At 39.6% G+C, this 22,792-nt stretch overlaps 1 protein-coding gene across 3 annotated transcripts in view; it reads left to right on the forward strand.

Moving 5' to 3' along the window:
* ELMO1 (engulfment and cell motility 1) overlaps window positions 1–22,792 on the forward strand; it is a 592,587-nt gene that overhangs the window by 307,167 nt on the left and 262,628 nt on the right. For all 3 annotated transcript variants that reach the window (XM_055420868.2, XM_055420867.2, XM_055420869.2), the window contains exon 15: window positions 7,799–7,907. In XM_055420868.2, the coding sequence (XP_055276843.1) occupies window positions 7,799–7,907 (109 nt within the window). The remainder of the gene's footprint in view (window positions 1–7,798; window positions 7,908–22,792) is intronic.

Raw genomic sequence — 22,792 nt, forward strand, 5'->3', positions numbered from 1 at the left:
TGTCTGTGTTTAATAAGCCCCCAAATAATTCCGATGCCCATTCAAGTTTGAGAACTACCATTGTAAAAAGATGCTGAAAGAACTTCAGGAAACCTATCTAAGTCAGAAATATTTATTCCACCCAAGTTCTTACTTTCCCAAAGAGCAAGATTAATAATTTCAATGCCAGTTGTGACTATTTTTTTGTTGTTTGATTTTTTTTTCAACATCTTTACACTAGAGTTGTAAGAATATTTCAGTAAGACAAGAGCTCATGTAATTACTATAGTAATAGTAGATCAGTCGTCTCCCTCATTGAGTATTTGAGATGTCTCAGGCACTGAGATCTTTACCTCCATTTTATGTTTTCATTTAATCTTTACAGCCCTTTGTGGGTGGGTATTCCTATTTCTGTTTTTGTGGGAGAAAACTGAGATTAAGAAAGTCATCATCAAGTCACCAAATCTGTTAGAAGTAGATACAGGGAAACCATATCTGTCTAGAGCCACATTTTCTAGTCATTTGTTACCTTGTTAAGGACTTTCCTGATCAAAGCTTTATTATAATTATCTTACCCTCTCCTTTTTCAGTAAGAGTTGGTATCATGTGTTTCAGTAGGAATCAGTAACCAGGAATGTGTGCTTTAGTGTTAGACAGCCTAAGTCCCTGAGCTGGGTCTGCTTATTTCTGTGTTACATGAACCCTGGGCAAATTATACCACATCTTTTTGCTTCAGTTTCTCCATCTGTAAAGTGGGACAATGCAGTATTCCTGTCTCATGGTACATGTACCTTAAATGAGATAATCAGTGAAATCATTTAGAACAAAGTCTGGGAAATAAAAGTTCTTGATCAATATTAGTTCTGTTTCTCTTTTTCTCCCATCTTGTCTGTGCCTTTAAAGCTATTTACTTTGGGGCTCACTATGCTCATTTGTGAAGAAGTGGTGGTAGATTGGGTAGACTGACTGCCTGGGATTCTGATTTGCTGTGGTTTATTTTCAAGCTTGGCACACTTTCTATGGTTGTAATATTACTTTGTTCTCTGCACACTTAAAATCATATTAGGATTTGGCATGTTTCTGTGTAATTTTTAAGGACTTGCTCAAAATTCATGATCATGATTAAGGTCTTGTGCAGCCCGTTTGAGGTAGCTCGGTGCTCTTTCTAAAGCTTTCCCTCTGGCCTTCTGGCACCAATCACCATTATCTTTGGTACCAAGGGAAACGTACGAGGTGGCTTGCTCTTGTCTCCCAAATCTCTATGGATGTAAGACCCCCGAAGGTGGCCTTACATGTTGATTCAGAAAATATTTGTGTGTCGATGATGAGATCTAAGGGCTAACACTTCATTCTGGGGTGTTCCATGATTCTGTTACTAATGTAGAAGTACCACTGTGTTGGGGGTAGGGAGGGGACTTGTTGATACAGTAAAGATCTTTATTTTTTATTTATTGGTTTAACATGGGAGAAGACTGGCATTTTCTCTGGTAGGTGAAGAGACAAGTTTTTGCAGAGCTTATGGAGTTGACAAGACTCCGAGGACAGGTTCCTATGGTGACTGTAACTGTTTAGTCTTGGGACTTTATTGCCAAAACTATCAGACTGTGACTTGTTTTTCGGGGTCCTTTCTCATTGTCTGTACTTGTATAACCTTGTGTATAACTTGTATAACTTCGTATATAACTTGTGTAACCTCATGTATAGCTTGTATAACCTCGTATATAACTTGTATAACCCATGGAAGATGCCTGCTTGAATACAAGCACCTCGGACCATCTATCTTGTATTTCTGGTGTAAGTAGGTTCAGACACTGTCCTTGGTGGCCTGTGAGGAGACCTTGAGGCTTCCTGTGACACTCAGAGTCGAAGCGGTATGAACAAGAAGTCTCCACAGATGAGAGGAGATGGAGGAAGTCCCTGAGGCTTGCTCCAGGGCTGGCTACAGGGAAAGCAGAATGAACCAGACTCACCTCAGATGAGGCTTACTCAGGAAAAGGTGGAAAAAGTGTGTCAGGGACAATGTAAATGTCAGCAATGTGATGCTGAGGCTAAGGGTGGTCCCAGGAGCCAAAGAAGGGCAGTTACTAGTGTGTGGCTGGCCTTGTTCTCAGTGCTTAATAGTCCCTCCCAAGCCAGAGAGGCTTGTCGTCTGCACCAGTGCAGAAGAAGAACTCAAAATGCATGAAAACAAAGCCTGTAGGGACACTCTGCACAAAGTCATTCACCCGAGTAATTGTTACTGACCCTCAGGGGATAAATGAGCCAAGAGAGAACCTTATACCTTTGTCTAGGAGGGGCTGGGATTTATAGAACCACTTCAGTGAGATAGAGGAAATTGATCAAAGTTCCCTTAGCGTCTTGAGACATGAAATCCATTGAGTTTCATGGCAAAGTGTATGTGAAGGCAATTTGTAAGCTATAATGGGGCAGAAAGAGATTTGGAAATTGAAGACCTTAAAAATTGAATTCCAGGAGTGACCTAGGTATGATCTAAGCAGGTCACCTCTTCCCGTTGTTTCAGCTTTCCTAAGAGAATAATAATAACACCTGCCTCATTGATCTTATAGACTTGTTGGGGTCAGTGTATAGAAAATATGTAAATATACTCTGTAAACTTGAAGTATTTGATCAAATGTTTTATACTTAATATTGCGTAAATATCCAGTGTTTTATAAAATATGCAGTTACAACTTCTTTTTCTGTATGAAATATTCTAAGGTAAGTGATAATAGCAAGTTTAAATACATATTCCATCCATCGAGGTTTCTGTTACAGTTTGTTTGCTCTTAAAACCAAAGAGTGAGGGAAAAAAATAAAGATGAAAAATACGCTTTGATATTTTCAGATAGAAGCCCAAGTATGTCAGATAAACATGGATAATACCAGAATGTTGAAATTGAAAACAGATATATTAGTATATTAAGTTAAAAAACTACTGTGTAGTCTAAGAATGATCTCTCACTATAGTAATATCTTATTAGTAACCTTATAATTTATTCTTTTCTGAATATTTTTGTGACAATGTTGACCTTAAAGCCCATGCAGGTAACTAACTTGAATGATTTGTGTCAGTCTTGTCTAAAAAAACTAGTAAAGAAGGAGAGTTTATTTTTCTTCAGGTGGATAAATATGATAAGATGGATGGTACATTAAAAGGTGAAGAGCAGGGCTTTTCTAAGCTGATTTACATATTGGTTACTTAAATTACTCCTTAATTTAGTGCCTGCTAATAAACAGTGCCTTGGAAATGTTTTCGGAACATTTATTGGCTGCAGTAATTCAGTGAATACACGTGCAGTGTATTCAGATCACATCCTCATTAAATATTGATGTGCTCATGAAATGTTAATAGAATGTTATGTGAAATGCCAGGGAATGTCCTCGGTGGGAGCTACAGGCTGGCTGAAAACTACCTGTCTCCTGTCTTTTCTTTCTCTTCTGTCTTAGACTGCTGTGTTTCCTCCCTTCATTTCCCCATCATCCACAGATTCAGATTTGCTCCTTGATGGGGCTATCTCAGATACAAATATTTTCAAAGAGAAATGAAAATTCACTGATGGATGGGAATATATTAAAAAATATAATGGGAATAAATTTAAAAAACCAAAAGGAGTAGAATTTTAAAACAAATGTGCTCCCATTGTTTTCCTCACCAACACTATAACAGTAACACACATAAATATACACACACATAATCATACACATTGACAGTACCACACAAACAAATCAACCATTTCCATTTGAGGATGTTCCTTCCAGCATCACATGTATCAGTTCAGTTCAGTTCAGTCACTCAGTCGTGTCCGACTCTCTGTGACCCCATGAATCAAAGCACACCAGGCCTCCCTGTCCATCACCAACTCCCCGGAGTTCACTCAAACTCATATCCATTGAGTCAGTGATGCCATCCAGCCATCTCATTCTCTGTCGTCCCCTTCTACTCCAGCCCCCAATCTCTCCCAGCATCAGAGTCTTTTCCAGTGAGTCAGCTCTTTGCATGAGGTGGCCAAAGTATTAGAGTTTCAGCTTTAACATCAGTCCTTCCAATGAACACCCAGGATTGATCTCCTTTAGAATGGACTGGTTGGATCTTTTTGCAATCCAAGGGACTCTCAAGAGTCTTCTCCAGCACCACAGTTCAAAAGCATCAATTCTTCGGCAATCAGCTTTCTTCACAGTCCAACTCTCACATCCATACAAAACCACGGGAAAAACCATAGCCTTGACTAGACGGACCTTGGCTGGCAAAGTAATGTCTCTGCTTTTTAATATGCTATCTAGGTTGGTCATAACTTTCCTTCCAAGGAGTAAGCATCTTTTAATTTCATGGCTGCAATCAGCATCCACAGTGATTTTGAAGCCCAAAAAAATAAAGTCTGACACTGTGTCCACTGTTTCCCCATCTATTTCCCATGAAGTGATGGGACCAGATGCCATGATCTTTGTTTTCTGAATGTTGAGCTTTAAGCCAACTTTCTCACTCTCTTCTTTCACTTTCCTCAAGAGACTTTTGAGTTCCTCTTCACTTTCTGCCATAAGGGTGGTGTCATCTGCATATCTGAGGTTATCGATATTTCTCCCGGCAATCTTGATTCCAGCTTGTGCTTCTTCAAGCCCAGTGTTCTTCATGATGTACTCTGCATATAAGTTAAATAAGTAGGGTATGTTTTGTTTTATTTTTGCTGGTGAGGCGTGTGGGATCTTAACTCCCCGAACAGGGGTCAAACCTGATCCCCCTACATTGGAAGGCATAATCTTAGCCATGGGACTGCCAGGGAAGTCCCTACTCCTTTGTTTTTAAACCATTCTCCATATCCTGTGCTGCCTCATGTTACTTTGCTATTTGGAACCCAGTCTGTGTAAATAAAACAGCACTTTCATTTACTTTTCCTTCTTCCCCTTTTAATTTTCTCCCTTTTTCTTCACTTCTTCCAAATAGCCTTCCTGTTATCTGTCTTTCCTACACACTTTCCGTATTCATTTCTTGTGTGTTCTCCTTGCCTTTTTTGGTCACTTACTGTGTAATGAGTGCACCCTCTCAGTCAAGAGCTGAGCCACCTTCATCTCTGCCAGGGATGCTATAGGCCCTCCTCAAGGACTGCACTTTCTTTCTTAGGCCCTGCTATCCATTCTTTACACTTGTAGATCTTTCAAAACAAATCAGGCCATGTTGCTCACCTGTCTAAACCTCCAGGTTAGCATCTCAGAATTTGAAAAGCACACCTGCTGGAGCCCTGGGGCAGTGGTTTCAGCCAACCTCTATGCCCTCTGGCTCTCTCTCCCCTGCTCGGGCTCCTGGAATCCTAATACTGCCCTTCACAGCTCCAGACCCCTCTGCATTGTAAACCAGGGCATGTGAGGAGAGTGAAACATACCATACTCAACTCAGCGGCTCTGTCTTTGATCTCTGCCTGGACTATTCTTTCTCCTAGACCTTGACATGGCAAACTCTGTCTCACCCCTTGATTCCTAATAGTCACCTGGTTATCTACTTGCCTCTCCAGGTCTTTCTTGTTATTCTTTACCACCTCAACCAGTTAATCTTTTTGGTAGCACTTGTTGTAAACTATAATTACCTCGTTTTCAAAAAATACATTAATTTTTTAATTGATGGAAAATTGCTTTACAATTTTATGTTGCTTTCTGCTGTAAAACAACACAGATCAGTCATGTGTGTGTGTGTGTGTGTGTGTGTGTGTGTATCCCTTCCCTCTCTTCCCTCCCTCCACTCCCACCCCACACTTCTCTGCTCTAGGTCATCACAGAGCACCAGGCTGGGCTCCCTGTGTTATTTAGCAACTTCCCACTAATTCTTTTATACATGATAGTGTATATATATCAGTGCTATTCTCTCTGTAATTGCCTCTTTTGTTTTGTCTGTCTCCCATGATTAGAGTAGATGCTCCTATAGGTCAGAGCCCTGGTCTTGCTCTCCACTCTATGGGCCTAGCATCTTTCTGGTAGACAATAGGTACTCAATTACTACTGTTGATTGAATGAATAAAACATCATTTCTCCCACTGAAGAAGTCATAGTCTGGGGAGAAAACCACAAAAGTCGGTACACTGCGTTGTGGTAAACACTTCTGGGAGATACCTACTGAGGGTCCTATAGCTTTTAAGGACATTCCAGACAACCCCACTGGGAAAGTTATAGGGTACTTCAGAGATGAGTAAGCTGATTATTCTTTTTGTCAACATGTGAATTTGATAGCAAAGTGATACAGTCATATATATATATATGAAAAAAAATATGAATTTGAAGTTTGGCAGCCTTAATTTTTTTATTATTGTTATTATTTTGTGTACGTTATAATAGTTGGCTAATAGCCCTTTATTCCTGAAGTAGAGTTTTTCCTTTTTTGTTTTCCTTTTGTTTAATAAATGTGCTAAATGGCTCCCTTAGTTATGGTAGGAATATCTCAAACCAGCTTAAGGAAAGAAGAGAATTTGTTAGATGGCACAAATAATTTTCAAAGGGAGGGTTAAGCAAATAAACCATAAATTTAGGGAGGTAGTTTTGCTCAGCACTCAAATAAACCATAAATTTAGGGAGGTAGTTTTGCTCAGCACTCAAATGTTGCCACGGCCACCCCTACCTCTCCTCTCTGTTTTCCCTTGCATTTTGACTTGCTTTTCTTTTTTTTTCTTGCAGACTCACTTTCAGGTAGTTCCTACACTCATACCTCTTGGGTAATATAAGCATAGTTGGGCCAGTTTTTCCCACTTTGGTGATAAGTCTCAGGGAAGGACTCTGGTTGGTCCATTTTTGTGTCACATGCCCGTTAGATGTGCTTGGTCAACTAATGCCGGGGTGAGCTCTTGTAAGAACATGGAAACTCCTGTGGGAAATGTGTGATTAAATATAGGAGCTGAACCATTTTTAAAAAATGGAATAATAACATTTGCAGCAACATGGATGTAGTTGGTGATTATCAAACTAAGTGAAGTAAGCCAAAAGGAGAAAGACAAATACCATATGATGTCACTTTTATGTGGAATCTAAAATATGAAACAAATGAACCTATTTTGAAACAGAATCTCGTGGTTGTCAAGGGGAAGGGGGTTGGAGGGGAGGGATGGAGTGGCAGGTTAGGATTAGCAGGATGTAAGCTTTTACGTGGCTTCCCTGATAGCTCAGTTGGTAAAGAAACTGTCTGCAATTCAGGAGACCCTGGTTTGATTCCTGGGTTGGGAAGATCCATTGGAGAAGGGATAGGCTACCCACTCCAGTATTCTGGCCTGGAGAAATCCATGGACTATACAGTCCATGGGATTGCAAAGAGTCGGACACGACTGAGTCACTTTCTTTCAAACTTTTAGATATAGAATGGAGAGACAACAAGTTCCTACTGAATAGCATAGAGAACTGTATTCTATACCCTATGATACACCATAGTGGAAAAGAATATTTCAAAAAGAGAAAGAAACTGTAGGAGCTGAAGTCATTAAAGGAGAGCTGCTATTCCCAGGAAGGGGAAGCTGTGACTGGGAGAAGAAGAGAGTGGTTTTGTTACTTAAGTAAAAAGTCTTTATTGTACTATTTTTAAAAGCTCTCTATGGGCACCTCTGGGTAAGTGGAAACTGATGAGCAAAATATCCTCTTACAGAGTTGGAAATGGTTTTAGGAGATCTGGAAAACAAGAGAGTTTTCAGTCCTATATACAGAGACTATACTTAGAGTACAATTGTTCTGCTCCCAAGAGACCTAGTTTGGTGGTCTGGAGTGGATCTGTTTCTCTATTACAATAAAGCCAACATTTTTGATGTTTTCTGTAAACTGACTTCCCTTTCTGACCTCCTTCCTTTCCTGCTTGCAGATTGTGCTTGAGAACAGTAGCCGAGAAGATAAGCATGAATGTCCCTTTGGCCGCAGTAGTATAGAGCTGACCAAGATGCTGTGTGAAATCCTGAAAGTGGGCGAGCTGCGTAAGTACCCTCGTTTCCCTCAGGGTATGAAGCTTGGCAGAGATCCAGCTTCTGGGGGTGCCCACCTACACGCAGGGTTCCCAAGGTGCTGACAGCTGAGCATGGGCATCATTCCCATGGACCGGACATTCTGTAACTCAGGTTTCCCATGTATGTATTTCTGCATGTCTGCTCTGGGAATAAATATTAAAATCTACAGGAATGGAAAAATGTGAAGGTATTGTGACCAAATTTGAAATATTGTAAGAGTGTATATTGCTCTGTTTAGGAAAAGATCTATAGGTTTCTTTTCAAAAATTCCAGTTTTTAAGCTACCAGTAGATCATTTTCTTTTTGCTTTTTGAAACATCTTTCTTATATAAAGAAAAACTGCACACTTTAATGAAATTCTCTTGCTTCCAGTATTTTACTTGCTTAGAATCCTTTCTCTATGAAAGATAGAATTATTGAAGGAAATGAGTAGCTAATCATGAAAAATGTGGTCAGAAACGCATAAATTTTCCTCTGTTCATTTCTTTGCATTTGTGCTTTTTTAATAAAAATACTTTTAACTGTAAAGAAAAAAAAATTATAAAAATAAATAAATAAATAAATAAATAAATTTTGAGAAAGTCACAAAAAAAAAAAAAAAGAAATATGCTTATTGCTCTTTTCCTCCCTTACACAGTGTTACAAAATTTGAGATGATACCTAGAAATAGAGAGCATGATAATTCTCTTACCTTTTGCTCCCTGGCATAGTTTGGTTTTAACCAATTAAGGCAAATCTGATTTAACCTGGCCGGCAATCATTGTTAACACTGAATCTCCCTATCAGTTCAGTTCAGTTCAGTTCAGTCGCTCAGTCGTGTCCGACTCTCCGCGACCCCATGAATCACAGCACGCCAGGCCTCCCTGTCCATCACCAACTCCCGGAGTACACTCAAACTCATGTCCACAGAGTCGGTGATGCCATCCAGCCATCTCATTCTCCGTCGTCCCCTTCTCCTCCCGCCCCCAACCTTTCCCAGCATCAGAGTCTTTTCCAGTGAGTCAACTCGTCTCATGAGGTGGCCAAAGTATTGGAGTTTCAGCTTTAGCATCAGTCCCTCCAATGAACATCCAGGATTGATCTCCTTTAGAATGGACTGGTTGGATCTCCTTGCAGTATAAGGGACTCTCAAGAGTCTTCTCCAACACCACAGTTCAAAAGCATCGATTCTTCGGCGATCAGCTTTCTTCACAGTCCAACTCTCACATCCATACATGACCACGGGAAAAACCATTGCCTTGACTAGACGGACCTTGGTCGGCAAAGTAATGTCTCTGCTTTTTAATATACTATCAAGGTTGGTCATAACTTTCCTTCCAAGGAGCAAGCGTCTTTTAATTTCATGGCTGCAATCAGCATCTGCAGTGATTTTGGAGCCCAAAAAAACAAAGTCTGACACTGTTTGTATAGCAGCAGCTAAATTCCATTCCATTCCCTATAACAGTTATAGAGCTGACACACATATAAATCTTTTCTTGTAGACTTAATAACATAGGCATCAGCGAAAGCTATTTGTACCAGAGAAATGTCTAGTGTTTGGTATTATTGTGAAAGCATAAATATTTAGTCACCTGTTTGAGAGTGTAAAATAATGGTCTGTAATGATTGATGGGAAGGAATCTAAAGATGAAATTGGAAAGGGGGTTATGTTTTATTTACAGTGTAAAACTGACTACCATCACTGCTAAGGTAAATTTAAAAATGTAGAACTTAATAAGGAAAAAAGCTAAGAATTTGAGCCTGTTTGACCAAGCACAGTGAGTGTTATCATCCTCCCAATGTGGGTGGGGGAAAGAAACCAAAATGGGTGTGGAACTCCCATGAAGGTTCATTACTTATGAGCCCAAATTAGGTCATTTTTGCATTAAAAGAGTAACAACCTATCCTGAGAGATGTATATGTAGCCTGCTTGGTTTCACTTATCACCGATGCTAACATTTCATTTTTACTTCAATCCTTGACCTGAGTTATCCTTCCTACTCTTCATTTCACTAACTTGTGGAGATTTATGTCTGCTATGTAGCTTACTAGGTATTCCACTGAAGAATTAAAGTCCTGAATCAAAAAAATCTGCCTGAATTCCTCAGTCTGATAAGCGTGACTATTTCCTGTTTATCTCAATTTGATGGGGAAAAGTATAGAAAGTCACTTGCTAAAAGGCACTGGTGACTATCCAAGATTTTCAGAAACGAGAACAGTCACGCTCTGCTTGGCTGGTATATCCTGTGTCCAGATTACTGCCTTGCAATGTCCTTTTCTTGTCCTGCCTTCATTTTTGTCTTCCCCAGTGGCCTGCTTTGGCTATCCTACTCTCATCTTGATGATGGCAGAAGGTATCCTCTTGTGTGCTTTGACTGTCATACCAGCTTTCTGCTTTTCTCCTTTGCCTAATGGACATGTGTCCGTTATGCTACAAGTTAGCACAGAACAGAAATATGGTGGACTAGAGGGAGAAGGCAATGGCACCCCACTCCAGTACTCTTGCCTGGAAAATCCCATGGATGGAGGAGCCTGGCAGGCTGCAGTCCACGGGGTCGCGAAGTGTGGGACACGACTGAGCGACTTTACTTTCATTTTTCACTTTCACGCATTGGAGAAGGAAATGGCAACCCACTCCAGTGTTCTTGCCTTGAGAATCCCAGGGACAGGGGAGCCTGGTTGGCTGCCATCTATGGGGTCACACAGAGTCGGACACGACTGAAGTGACTTAGCAGCGGGAGAATGTTGGGGACAACAGGCAGCAGGATTCTGTCTTCGCTACTTATGACATTTGTGTCCTTGAGTAACGAGTAGCAGACTTCACTGCGTGCTCATATTCCTACATTTCCCCAGAAATGGTTGGGGTGATGGTTTGAGTAGTTGCATTCATTTTGGCTTGATTACAAGTAACTTTGGTGTCTGAAATCGCAAGGGTAAGTATGAGAGGAGTACCCTAGGAACAGAGAGTATTCAACCTAGGGGAACTAACTTGGACAAGATGGCCACATTTCAGGCCGTATGTGGGCAAGATTAATGTGTATCTGATCTGGACTCTCCTCTCTGTCGATGGTGCCCCATCTGGTGTGTGGACAAGAACTTTTGTGACAAGAGTCTAAGCAGGGCATGCTGCTCACATAAATGTCAGCTCTGTGCTTTGAGGGAGGGAAATGGTATAGATTAGAGGCTGACCTCTGCCTGGTGTAGAGTACCCTCCCCAGATTTTTGAGGACCTGGTAGTCAAGCCAGGAACCAGGAGAGAATCCCATTCCTATGGGCTGAGGTAACCAAGTAAGAATGAAGGCAAATACCTTTGGGGTCCCTGGAGGTGTTCCACACACTATGCACCATTTCAGAAGGTGAGAACCTTCTGCTGCAGAGAAGGCCTCCAATATGCTGCTGCGACTTGCTCAGCACCAGGTCAGGTCTGGTTGCTGACATCTCCATGGCAGGCTTCCTTTCGTCTGAGATGACAAATGCATCTATTCATTTGTTTAATAAAAATCTGCTGATTAATTACAATATGCCAGAGACTATGTTGAACACTGTAGGTGCAAAGGTGAACCAGATATGATCTCTGTCCCCAGGAGTCAGTCTTCCACTTGAGAAAGTATATGAGTTGAAACTGATATTTTTCCTCTTAGCTATAAATGTGTGTTTATATATTCATAAATATATGTATATATGCACCCATTATCTGATCTAAAGCATAATTTTCAAATTTCGATAGTCTGAGCTTTCAGGTTGACCTGTGTTCACCCTCTACTGACTGCAGAGCCCATTTCCAACATTTTGCAAGCCTACCAAAGACCCCCACGTTTCTGAAGTCTACATGCCCAAATTGGTTGTTTTCTACTCATAAAATATTAAAGGATTGCTACATTCTGATTGAGTGCTAGATAGCAAATGATGAAACACCCTGGAGTAAGAGGAAAATTGCTTTTTAATGGATTACCTTTTGTTTGTTGCCACATTAAATAAGTTACTAATAGAAAAAGTAAATCTAATCATACGCTTACGTTGGAGGAGATGTCTGTTTTTCTTCGGAGGAAAATTAGGTTCACGCACAAATCCATCTTCCTTTGGTTTGTGTGTGTTTGCTTTTCTCCATTCCCAAATCAATGATTTGTGTTAATAATTGACCGGGAAGATCATGGTCACATTATGTCTATGAGCAAGTACCAAGACTAAAGAAGTACCAATTAAAATTCTAACTGATTTTTCTACAATAGTAGGAAGATTCAATTTTCTAGAAATGTTTTGCTTTTTGATTTAACTTAAGGTCTTTTGAGGGAACCTACTTCTGAAATACCAATTATATCTTAGTGTCTGAAGCAAACATATTAATGTTCAGTTAAATTACTAATATCTCATGCGACAAGTTGACTCACTGGAAAAAAGTCTGATGCTAGGAGGGATTGAGGGTAGGAGGAGACGGGGACAACAGAGAATGAGATGGCTGGATGGCATCACCGACTCGATGGACATGAGTTTGAGTGAACTCCAGGAGTTGGTGATGGACAGGGAGGCCTGGTGTGCTGTGGTTCATGGGGTCGCAAAGAGTCGGACACGACTGAGCGACTGAACTGAACTGAACTGAATATTTATGCACAAGGTTTTTTTGGATTACGTTTTAAAGAGCACTATTTTCCTGCATCCCAATTACTGGCATTGTAAGATGCAAATGTTTAGGAGTGTAGTCTATAAAACAATGACTATTTATATTCTCAGAACACTTTATCAAGGTATTTAATTGAAGTCTGTAGTACCCCCAGGAGTTAACCAAGATCAATAGCATCTTTTTATTAATGAAGAGAAGACTTGTGCTTTCTGCCTCTTGTCTAGGGTCACTGAATTCAAATTGGTGTTCAGGTTGCTCAAAGAGTGGTTCAGAAAGAGGCAGGGAAGTCAAGTGTTTGTATTTTGGCATCTGAATGACCTAATTTGAATCACAGCTCATATTAATCAGATGCCTTGGGCATGCTTCTCTGTTCTGAGCTTTCTGGTTCCTTATCCATAAAATAAAGATACCGTTTACTGCATATAGTTGTTGGGAGGGTTAAATGAGATCATGGATGTGTGTTAGTTGGAAGATTATAGTCTCTTATTTCAAGTGATAGGATTTTACTTTCCATAAACAAACAAACTGCAAGTTAAGCCAAGGAGGGAAAGTGCTCTGATTTAAGTGACAACTGGAAGCAAGATCTGGAACCATGTCCTTTGTTTCTTCATTCTGTGCATTCTGTTGTTATTGTTCAGTCACTCAGTCATGTCTGACTTTCTGTGACCTCCATGGACTGCAGCATGCCAGGCCTCCCTATCCTTCACCATCTCCCGGAGCTTGCTCAAACTCATGTCCGTTGAGTCATTAATGCCATCCAGCCATCTCATCCTCTGTCGTCCCCTTCTCCTCCTGCCTTCAATCTTTCCCAGCATCAGGGTCTGTTCTAATGAGCTGGCTCTTCACCTCAGGTGGCCAAAATATTGGAGGTTCAGCTTCAGCATCAGTCCTTCCAATGAATATTCAGGATTGATTTTCTTTAGACTTGTTTGATACCGACTTTCTTCATGGGGCTTGTTTGAGGCACTTGTGTTCTTTTAGTTTCAATTTTAAAAATCACGAAAAGAAGAATCCTGTTGACCTAGAGGTAGCCTCACATCCCCGTGGCCTGGGTTGTAGAATTGCCAGCCCCATGTAGAAGAAGATTGAAGTCGAGGGAGAAAGTTTTCAAAAGGAGAGGTGTGTTTGTGAATGTGGGGTGGGTGAGAATAGGGGAAAGCAGGAAATGGTTTCCTTACAAAGGAAAGGAGGCATAATACAGGGTAATCGATTCCTTATGAAGAAACCCCGCTCCTAACAGTAGCTAACAATGATAACTGTTGTTTTTGCTGTTGTAGTACTGTTTTGAAAGCAATAATAAGCTTTTGAGGAATGCAAAGAAAATTTGATTTCTGATACAAATAGGTTAATTACTTATCCTCTGGATAAGGATCCAACAGATAAGTTATATTCCAGTTGCAGTTAGAGCTAGGATATTTATTTTTATCTTTCATCCATTCAATAGCTGGAGCTCGTCCTCTATGTTAGTCTTTAGTCACTAAGTGGTACCTCTTTTGAGACCCCATGGGTCGAGCCAGGTTCCTCTGTCCATGGAATTTTCCAGGCAAGAATGCTGGAGTGGGTAGCCATTTCCTTCTCCAGGAGATCGTTCCGACCCAAGGACTGAACCCGGGTCTCCTGCTTGGCAGGAGGATTCTTTACCATGGAGCCACCTGGGATACCTATACTGATGATGAGGACTTAGAACACACACTTCATCCTCAAGCAGTTCACGTGCTGACTGGAGAGTCTTTCATGTAAACAAATACTTATAAAGCATCTTACTATTTATAGATTACATTTAATATATATTAATGTTCCTGGCAATGAAGCAGGGCAAAGGCTAATAGAGTTTTATCAAGAGAATGCACTGGTCATAGCAAACACCCTCTTCCAAAAACACAAAAGACTCTACACATGGACATGACCAGATGGTCAACACCGAAATCAGATTGATTATATTCTTTGCAGCCAAAGATGGAGAAGCTGTATACAGTTAGCAAAAACAAGACCAGGAGCTGACTGTGGCTCAGATCATGAACTCATTGCCAAATTCAGACTTAAATTGAAGAAACTAGGGAAAACCACTAGACCATTCAGGTATGACCTAAATCAAATCCCTTATGATTATACAGTGGAAGTGAGAAATAGATTTAAGGGACTAGATCTGATAGATAGAGTGCCTGATGAACTCTGGACGGAGGTTCATGACATTGTAAAGGAGACAGGGACCAAGACATCCCCATTGAAAAGAAATGCAGAAAAGCAAAATGACTGTCTGAGGAGGCCTTACAAATAGCTGTGAAAAGAAGAGAGGCGAAAAGCAAAGGAGAAAAGGAAAGATATAAGCATCTGAATGCAGAGTTCCAAAGAATAGCAAGGAGAGATAAGAAAGGCTTCCTCAGTGATCAATGCAAAGAAATAGAGGAAAACAACAGAATAGGAAAAACAAGAGATCTCTTCAAGAAAATTAGAGATTCCAAGGGAACATTTCATGCAAAGATGGGCTCAATAAAGGACAGAAATGGTATGGACCTAACAGAAGCAGAAGATATTAAGAAGAGGTGGCAAGAATACAAGGAAGAACTGTACAAAAAAGATCTTCACGACCAAGATAGTCACGATAACGTGATCACTGACCTAGAGCCAGACATCTTGGAATGTGAAGTCAAGTGGGCCTTAGAAAGCATCACTACGAACAAAGCTAGTGGAGGTGATAGAATTCCAGTTGAGCTATTTCAAATCTTGAAAGATGATGCTGTGAAAGTGCTGCACTCAATATGCCAGCAAATTTGGAAAACTCAGCAGTGGCCACAGGACTGGAAGAGGTCAGTCTTCATTCCAATCCCCAAAAAAGGCAATGCCAAAGAATGCTCAAACTACCGCACAATTGCACTCATCTCACACGCTAGTAAAGTCATGCTCAAAATTCTCCAAGCCAGGCTTCAGCAATATGTGAACCGTGAACTCCCAGATGTTCAAGCAGGTTTTAGAAAAGGCAGAGGCACCAGAGATCAAATTGCCAACATCTGCTTCATTGACTATGCCAAAGCCTTTGACTGTGTGGATCACAATAAACTGTGGAACATTCTGAAAGAGATGGGAATCCCAGACCACCTGACCTGCCTCTTGAGAAACCTGTATGCAGGTCAGGAAGCAACAGTTAGAACTGGACATGGAACAACAGACTGGTTCCAAAGAGGAAATGGAGTACGTTAAGGCTGTATATTGTCACCCTGCTTATTTAACTTATATGCAGAGTACATCATGAGGAACGCTGGGCTGGAAGAAGCACAAGCTGGAATCAAGATTGCTGGCAGAAATATCAATAATCTCAGATATGCAGATGATACTACCCTTATGGCAGAAAGTGAAGAGGAACTCAAAAGCCTCTTGATGAAAGAGAAAGAGGAGAGTGAAAAGGTTGGCTTGAAGCTCAACATTCAGAAAACAAAGATCATGGCATCTGGTCCCATCACTTCATGGGAAATAGATGGAAAAACAGTGGAAACAGTGTCAGACTTTATTTTTTGGGGCTCCAAAATCACTGCAGATGCTGATTGCAGCCATGAAATTAAAAGATGCTTACTCCTTGGAAGGAAAGTTATGACCAACCTTGATAATATATTAAAAAGCAGAGACATTACTTTGCCAACCAAGGTCCGTCTAGTCAAGGCTATGGTTTTTCCCGTGGTCATGAATGGATGTGAGAGTTGGACTGTGAAGAAAGCTGATCACCGAAGAATTGATGCTTTTGAACTCTGGTGTTGGAAAAGACTCTTGAGAGTCCCTTGGACTGCAAGGAGATCCAACCAGTCCATTCTAAGGGAGATCGATCCTGGGTGTTCATTGGAAGGACTGATGCTAAAACTGAAACTGCAATACTTTGGCCACCTGATGCAATGAGTTGACTCACTGGAAAAGACTCTGATGCTGGGAAAGGTTGGGGGCGGGAGGAGAAGGGGACGACCGAGAATTAGATGGCTAGATGGCATCACCGACTCTGTGGACATGAGTTTGAGTGAACTCCGGGAGTTGGTGATGGACAGGGAGGCCTGGCGTGTTGTGATTCATGGGGTTGCAAAGAGTTGGATACGACTGAGCAACTGAACTGAACTGAACTGAACTGAATGTTCCTGGGGCAATGTATAGTTATTTTGTTCACAAAGAGCCATACAGGCTAAGGAAGGGATATGATGTCGCTCAAGAAGAAATTTTTTTTTCTTTTTTCCTGAAGGATAATTGCTTTACAGAATTTTGTTGTTTTCTGTCAAACCTCAACATGAATCAGCCATAGGTATACATATTTCCCCTCCCTTGTCAACCTCCCTCCCATCTCCCTCCCCACCCCACCCCTCTAGGTTGATCCAGAGCCCCTGTTTGAGTTTCCTGAGCCATACAGCAAATTCCCATTGGCTATCTATTTTACATATGGTTATGTAAGTTTCCACGTTGCTCTTTCCATACATCTCACCCTCTCTTCCCCTCTCCCCATGTCCATAACTCTATTCTCTATGTCTGTTTCTCCACTGCTACCCTGTAAATAAGTTCTTCAGTACCATTCTTCTAGATTCTGTATATATGTGTTAGAATATGATATTTATCTTTCTTTTTCTGACTCATTTCACTCTGTATAATAGGTTCTAGGTTCATCCACCTCATCAGAACTGACTCAAATGTGTTCCTTTTTATAGCTGAGTAATATTCCATTTTTTATATGTACCACACCTTGTTTATCCATTCATCTGTCGATAGACATCTAGGTTGCTTCCATGTTCTAGCTATTGTAAATAGTGCTGCAGTGAACAATGGGATACGTGTGTCCTTTTCAATTTTGGTTTCCTCAGGGGATATGCCTAGGAGTGGGATTGTTGGGTCATATGGTGGTTTTATTCCTACTTTTTTAAGGAATCTCCATACGGTCTTCCATAGGGTCTGTATCAGTTTACATTCCCACCAACAGTGTTCTTTTTTTCTCTAAACCCTCTCCAGCATTTATTGTTTGTAGACATTTTGATGATGGCCATTCTAACTGGTGTGAGGTGATATCTCACTGTAGTTTTTATTTGCGTTTCTCTAATAATGAGTGATGTTGAGCATCTTTTCACGCGTTTGTTAGCCATCTTTGTCTTCTTTGGAGAAATGTCTGTTTAGGTCTTTTCCCCACTTTTTGATTGGGTTGTTTGTTTTTCTGGCATTGAGTTGTATGAGCTGCTTGTATATTTTAGAAATTAATCCTTTGTCAGTTGTTTCATTTGCTATTATTTTCTCCCATTTAGAGGGTTGTCTTTCACCTTGCTTATAGTTTCCCTTGCTGTGCAAAAGCTTTTAAATTTAATCAGGTCCCACTTATTTACTTTTGTTTTTATTTCTGATACTCTTGGAGGTAGGTCATGGAGGATCTTGCTTTCATTTATGTCGAGTGTTCTGCCTTTGTTTTCCTCTAAGAGTTTTGTAGTTTCTGGTCTTACATTTAGGTCTTCAATCCATTTTGAGTTTATCTTTGTGTATGGTGTTAGGAAGTGTTCTAATTTCATTCTTTTACATGTAGCTGTCCAATTTTCCCAGCACCATTTATTGAAGAGGCTGTCTTTGCCCCATTGTATATTCTTGCCTCCTTTGTCAAAAATAAGGTACTCATAGGTACGTGTGTTTATTTCTGGGCTTTTTATCTTACTCCATTGGTCTATATTTCTGTTTTTGTGCCAGTACCATACTGTCTTGATGACTGTAGCTTTGTAGTATAATCTGAAGTCAGGAAGGTTGATTCCTCCAGCTCCATTCTTCTTTCTCAAGACTGCTTTGGCTATTCGGGGTCTTTTGTGTTCCCATATGAATTGTGAAATTTTTTTGTTCTAGTTCTGTGAAAAATGCTATTGGTAATTTGATAGGGATCTCATTGAATCTGTACATTGTGTTTGGTAGTATAGTCTTTTTCACAATATTGATTTTTCCTGCCTAGGAACATGGAATATCTCTCCATCTGTTTATGTCATCTTTGATTTCATTTTTTGTGTCTTATAATTTTCTATGTACAGTTCTTTTTGTCTCCCTCGGTAAGTTTATTCCTAGATATTTAATTCTTTTATTGCAATGGCAAATAGGATTGATTCCTTAATTTCTTTCTGATTTTTCTGTTAGTAATAGAAATGCAAGTGACTTCTGTGTATTGATTTTGTATCCTGCAAATTTGCTAAGTCCACTGAATAACTCTAGTAATTTTCTGATACTATCTTTAGGGTTTTCTATGTACAATATCGTGTCATCTGAAAACAGTGAGATCTTTGCTTCTTCTTTTCTGATCTGGATTTTTTTTATTTCTTATTCTTCTCTGATTGCTGCAGCTAGGACTTCCAAAACTATGTTGAATAATAGTGGTGAAACTGGACACCTTATCTTGTTCCTGATCTTAGGGGGAACACTTTCAGTTTTTTACCATTGAGAATAATGTTTGCTGTAGGCTTATCATATATGGCCTTTACTAAATTGAGGTAGGTTCCTTCTATGCCCATTTTTTGAAGAGTTTTAATCATAAATGGATGCTGAATTTTGTCAGACGCTTTTTCTACATCTGTTGAGATTATCATATGATTTTTATCTTTCAATTTGTTAATATGGTGTATCACATTGACTGATTTGCATATATTGAAGAATCCTTGCTTTCCTGGAATAAACCCAACTTGATCATGGTGTATGAGGTTTTTGATGTGTTGCTGAATTCTGTGTGCTAAAATTTTGTTGAGGATTTTTGCATCTGTGTTCACCAGTGATATCGGCCTGCAGTTTTCCTTTCCTGTGTTGTCTTTGTGGTTTTGGTATCAGGGTGATGGTGGCCTTGTAGAATGAGTTTGGAAGTGTTCCTTCCTCTGCAGGTTTTTGAAAGTGTTTTAGAAGGACAGGCATTAGCTCTTCTCTGAATGTTTGATAGAATTCTCCTGTGAAGCCATCTAGTCCTGGGCTTTTGTGTTTTGGGGATATTTTTGATCACAGCTTCAATTTCAGTGCTTGTAATTGGGCTGTTCATAATTTCTATTTCTTCCTGGTTCAGTCTTGGAAGATTGAACTTTTCTAAGAATCTGTCCATTTCTTCCAGGTTATCCATTTTATTGCCATATAGTTGTTCATAATAGTCTCTTATAATCCTTTGTATTTCTGCATTGTCTGTTGTAACCTCTCCTTTTCCATTTCTGATTTTGTTGATTTGATTCTTCTCTCTTTTTTCCTTGATGAGGCTGGCTAAAGGTTTGTCAATTTTGTTTATTTTCTCAAAGAGCCAGCTTTTAGTTTAATTAATCCTTACTATTGTTTCTTTCATTTCCTTTTCATTTATTTCTGCTTGGATCTTTGTGATTTATTTCCTTCTACTAATTTTGGGGGCTTTTTGTTCTTCTTTTTCCAGTTCTTTTAGGTGAAATTTAGTTTGTCTATTCGACATTTTTCTTGTTTCTTGAGGTAAGATTGCTATAAACTTCCCTCTTGGAATTGCTTTTGCTGCATCCCATAGGTTTTGAGTTGTTGTGTTTTCATTGTCATTTGTTTCTAGAAATTTTTTTATTTCCCTTTTGATTTCTTCAATAACTTGTTGGTTACTTAGAAACGTGTTGATTAATCTCCATGTGTTTGTGTTTCTTACAGTGTTTTTCTTGTAATTGATTTCTAGTCTCATAGTGTTGTGGTCAGAGAAGATGCTTGATACGGTTTCAATTTTCTTAAATTTACTGAAGTTTGATTTGTGACCCAAGATGTGGTCTATCCTGGAGAATGTTCCATGTGTACTTGACAAGAAGGTGTATTCTTCTGCATTTGGATAGAATGTCCTGAAGGTATCAATGAGATCCATCTCATCTAATGTATCATTTAAGACTTGTGTTTCCTTATTAATTTTCTGTTTTGATGATCTGTCCATTGGCGTGAGTGGGTGTTAAGGTTCCCTACTATTATTGTGTCACTATCAATTTCTCCTTTTACGTCTGTTAGTGTCTGTCTTATGTATTGAGATGCTTCTATGTTGGGTGCATAGATATTTACAATTGTTATGTCTTCCTCTTGGATTGATCCCTTGATCATTATGTAGTGTCCTTCTTTATCTCTTGTAATCTTCTTTATTTTAAGGTCTGTTTTGTCTGATATGAGAATTGCTACTTCAGCTTTCTTTTGCTTCACATTTACAAGGAATATATTTTTCCATGCTCTCACTTTGTCTATGTGTGTCTTGAGGTCTGAAGTGGGTTTCTGGTAGACATCATATGTATGGGTCTTGTTTTGGCATCCATTCAGCCAGTCTGTGTCATTTGGTTGGAGCAGTTAATCCATTTACCTTTAAAGTAATTATTGATATATATGTTCCAATTCGGAGAAGGAAATGGCAACCCACTCCTGTACTGTTGCCTGGAAAATTCCATGGATGGAGGAGCCTGGTAGGCTATAGTCCATGGGGTTGGAAAGAGTCAGACAGTACTGAGCAACTTCACTTTCTTTCTTTCTCTAGTTCCTTTTGGAGAAGGAAATGGCAACCCACTCCAGTGTTCTTGCCTGGAGAATCCCATGGAAGGAGGAACCTGGTGGCTGCAGTCTATGGGGTTGCAAAGAGTTGGATATGACTAAGCAACTAACACACACACACACACACACACACATACGTTCCAATTGCTATTTTCCTAGTTGTTTGGGGTTGATTTTGTAGATTTTTTTTTTTTCTCTCTCTCTTTCTTGACTATATAAGTCCCTTTAACATTTGCTGTAAAGCTGGCTTGGTGGTATTGAATTCTCTTAACTTTTGCTGTCTGAAAAACATTTCATTTCTCCATCAATTTTGAATGAGATCCTTGCTGGGTACAAGGATTTGGTTGTAGATTTTTTGCTTTCAGTACTTTAAGTATATCCTGCCATTCCCTTCTGCCTGCAGAGTTTCTGCTGAAAGATCAGCTGTTAAGCAAGTGGGTTTCCATTCTATGTTACTTGTTGCTTCTCCCTTGCTGCTTTTAATATTCTTTCTTTGTGTTTAGTCTTTGTTAGTTTGATTAGTATGTGTCTTGGCATGTTTCTCCCTGGGTTTATCCTGTACGGGACTCTTTGTGCCTCTTGGACTTGACTGACTATTTCCTTTTCCATTTTGGGGAAATTTTCAACTATAATCTTTTCAAAATTTTTCTCATACCCTTTCTTTTTTTCTTCTTCTGGGATGTCTGTAATTTGAATGTTGGTGTGTTTGATATTGTCCCAGAAGTCCCTGAGACTATCTCAGTTCTTTTCATTCTTTTTACTTTATTCTTCTCTTCTGAAGTTATTTCCACCATTTTATTTTCCAGCTCAATGATTCATTCTTCTGCTTCAGATATTCTGCTATTGACTCCTTTTAGAGTATTTTTAGTTTCAGTAATTGTGTTGTTTGTATGTTTATTCTTTAATTCTTCTAGTTCTTTGTTAATTGATTCTTGCATTTTCTCCATTTTGTTTCCAAGGTTTTTGATGATCTTTACTATCATTATTCTGAATTCTTTTTCAGGTAGTTTGTCTATTTCCTCTTTATTTGGACCTCTGTGTTTCTAGTTTGTTCCTTGATTTGTGTAGTGTTTCTCTGCCTTTTCATTATTTTTTTTCTTTTTTAACTGTTGTGTTTGAGGTCTCCTTTTCCCAGGCTTCAAGGTTGAATTCTTTCTTCCTTTTCATCTCTGCCCTCCTAAGGTTGGTCCAGTGGTTTGTGTAAGCTTCATATAGGGTGAGATTTGTGCTGGATTTTTGTTTGTTTGTTTTTCCTCTGACGGGCAAGGCTGAGTGAGGTGGTAACCTTGTCTGCTGATGATTGTGTTTGTACTTTTGTTTTGTTAGTTGTTTAGATGAGGCATCCTGTACAGGGTGCTACTGATGGTTCAGTGATGGTGGGTCTTGTATAGAACTGGTTTTCTTTGTGTGAGTTCTCACTATTTGATAATCCCTAGGATTAGTTCTCTGATAGTCAAGGGTCTTGGAGTCAGTGCTCCCACTCCAAAGCTCAGGGCTTGATCTCCGGTCAGGAACGAACATTCCACAAGTGGTTTGTTATGGCATTAAGTGAAATTAAAACAAATGTCCAAAAATGAGAAACCAAAGATGAACCCCAGACAAACGGCAGTTACAAAATCAAGCAAATAATAATTAAAATAAAGGAGTATACACATATACATTTATACCCATGAGCAAAGTCAAAACAGTCCAACAAAAATAAAATACAGGAGACTGACCCGACAAACAAAGGAAATAAAAAATTATATTTACCAGTTAAGAGCAAAACTAACTAAAG

This window comes from Moschus berezovskii, chromosome 3, assembly GCF_049115385.1.
Source record: "Moschus berezovskii isolate FMDL1 chromosome 3, NW_MosBer_1.0, whole genome shotgun sequence".
Taxonomy (NCBI): Eukaryota; Metazoa; Chordata; class Mammalia; order Artiodactyla; family Moschidae; genus Moschus; species Moschus berezovskii.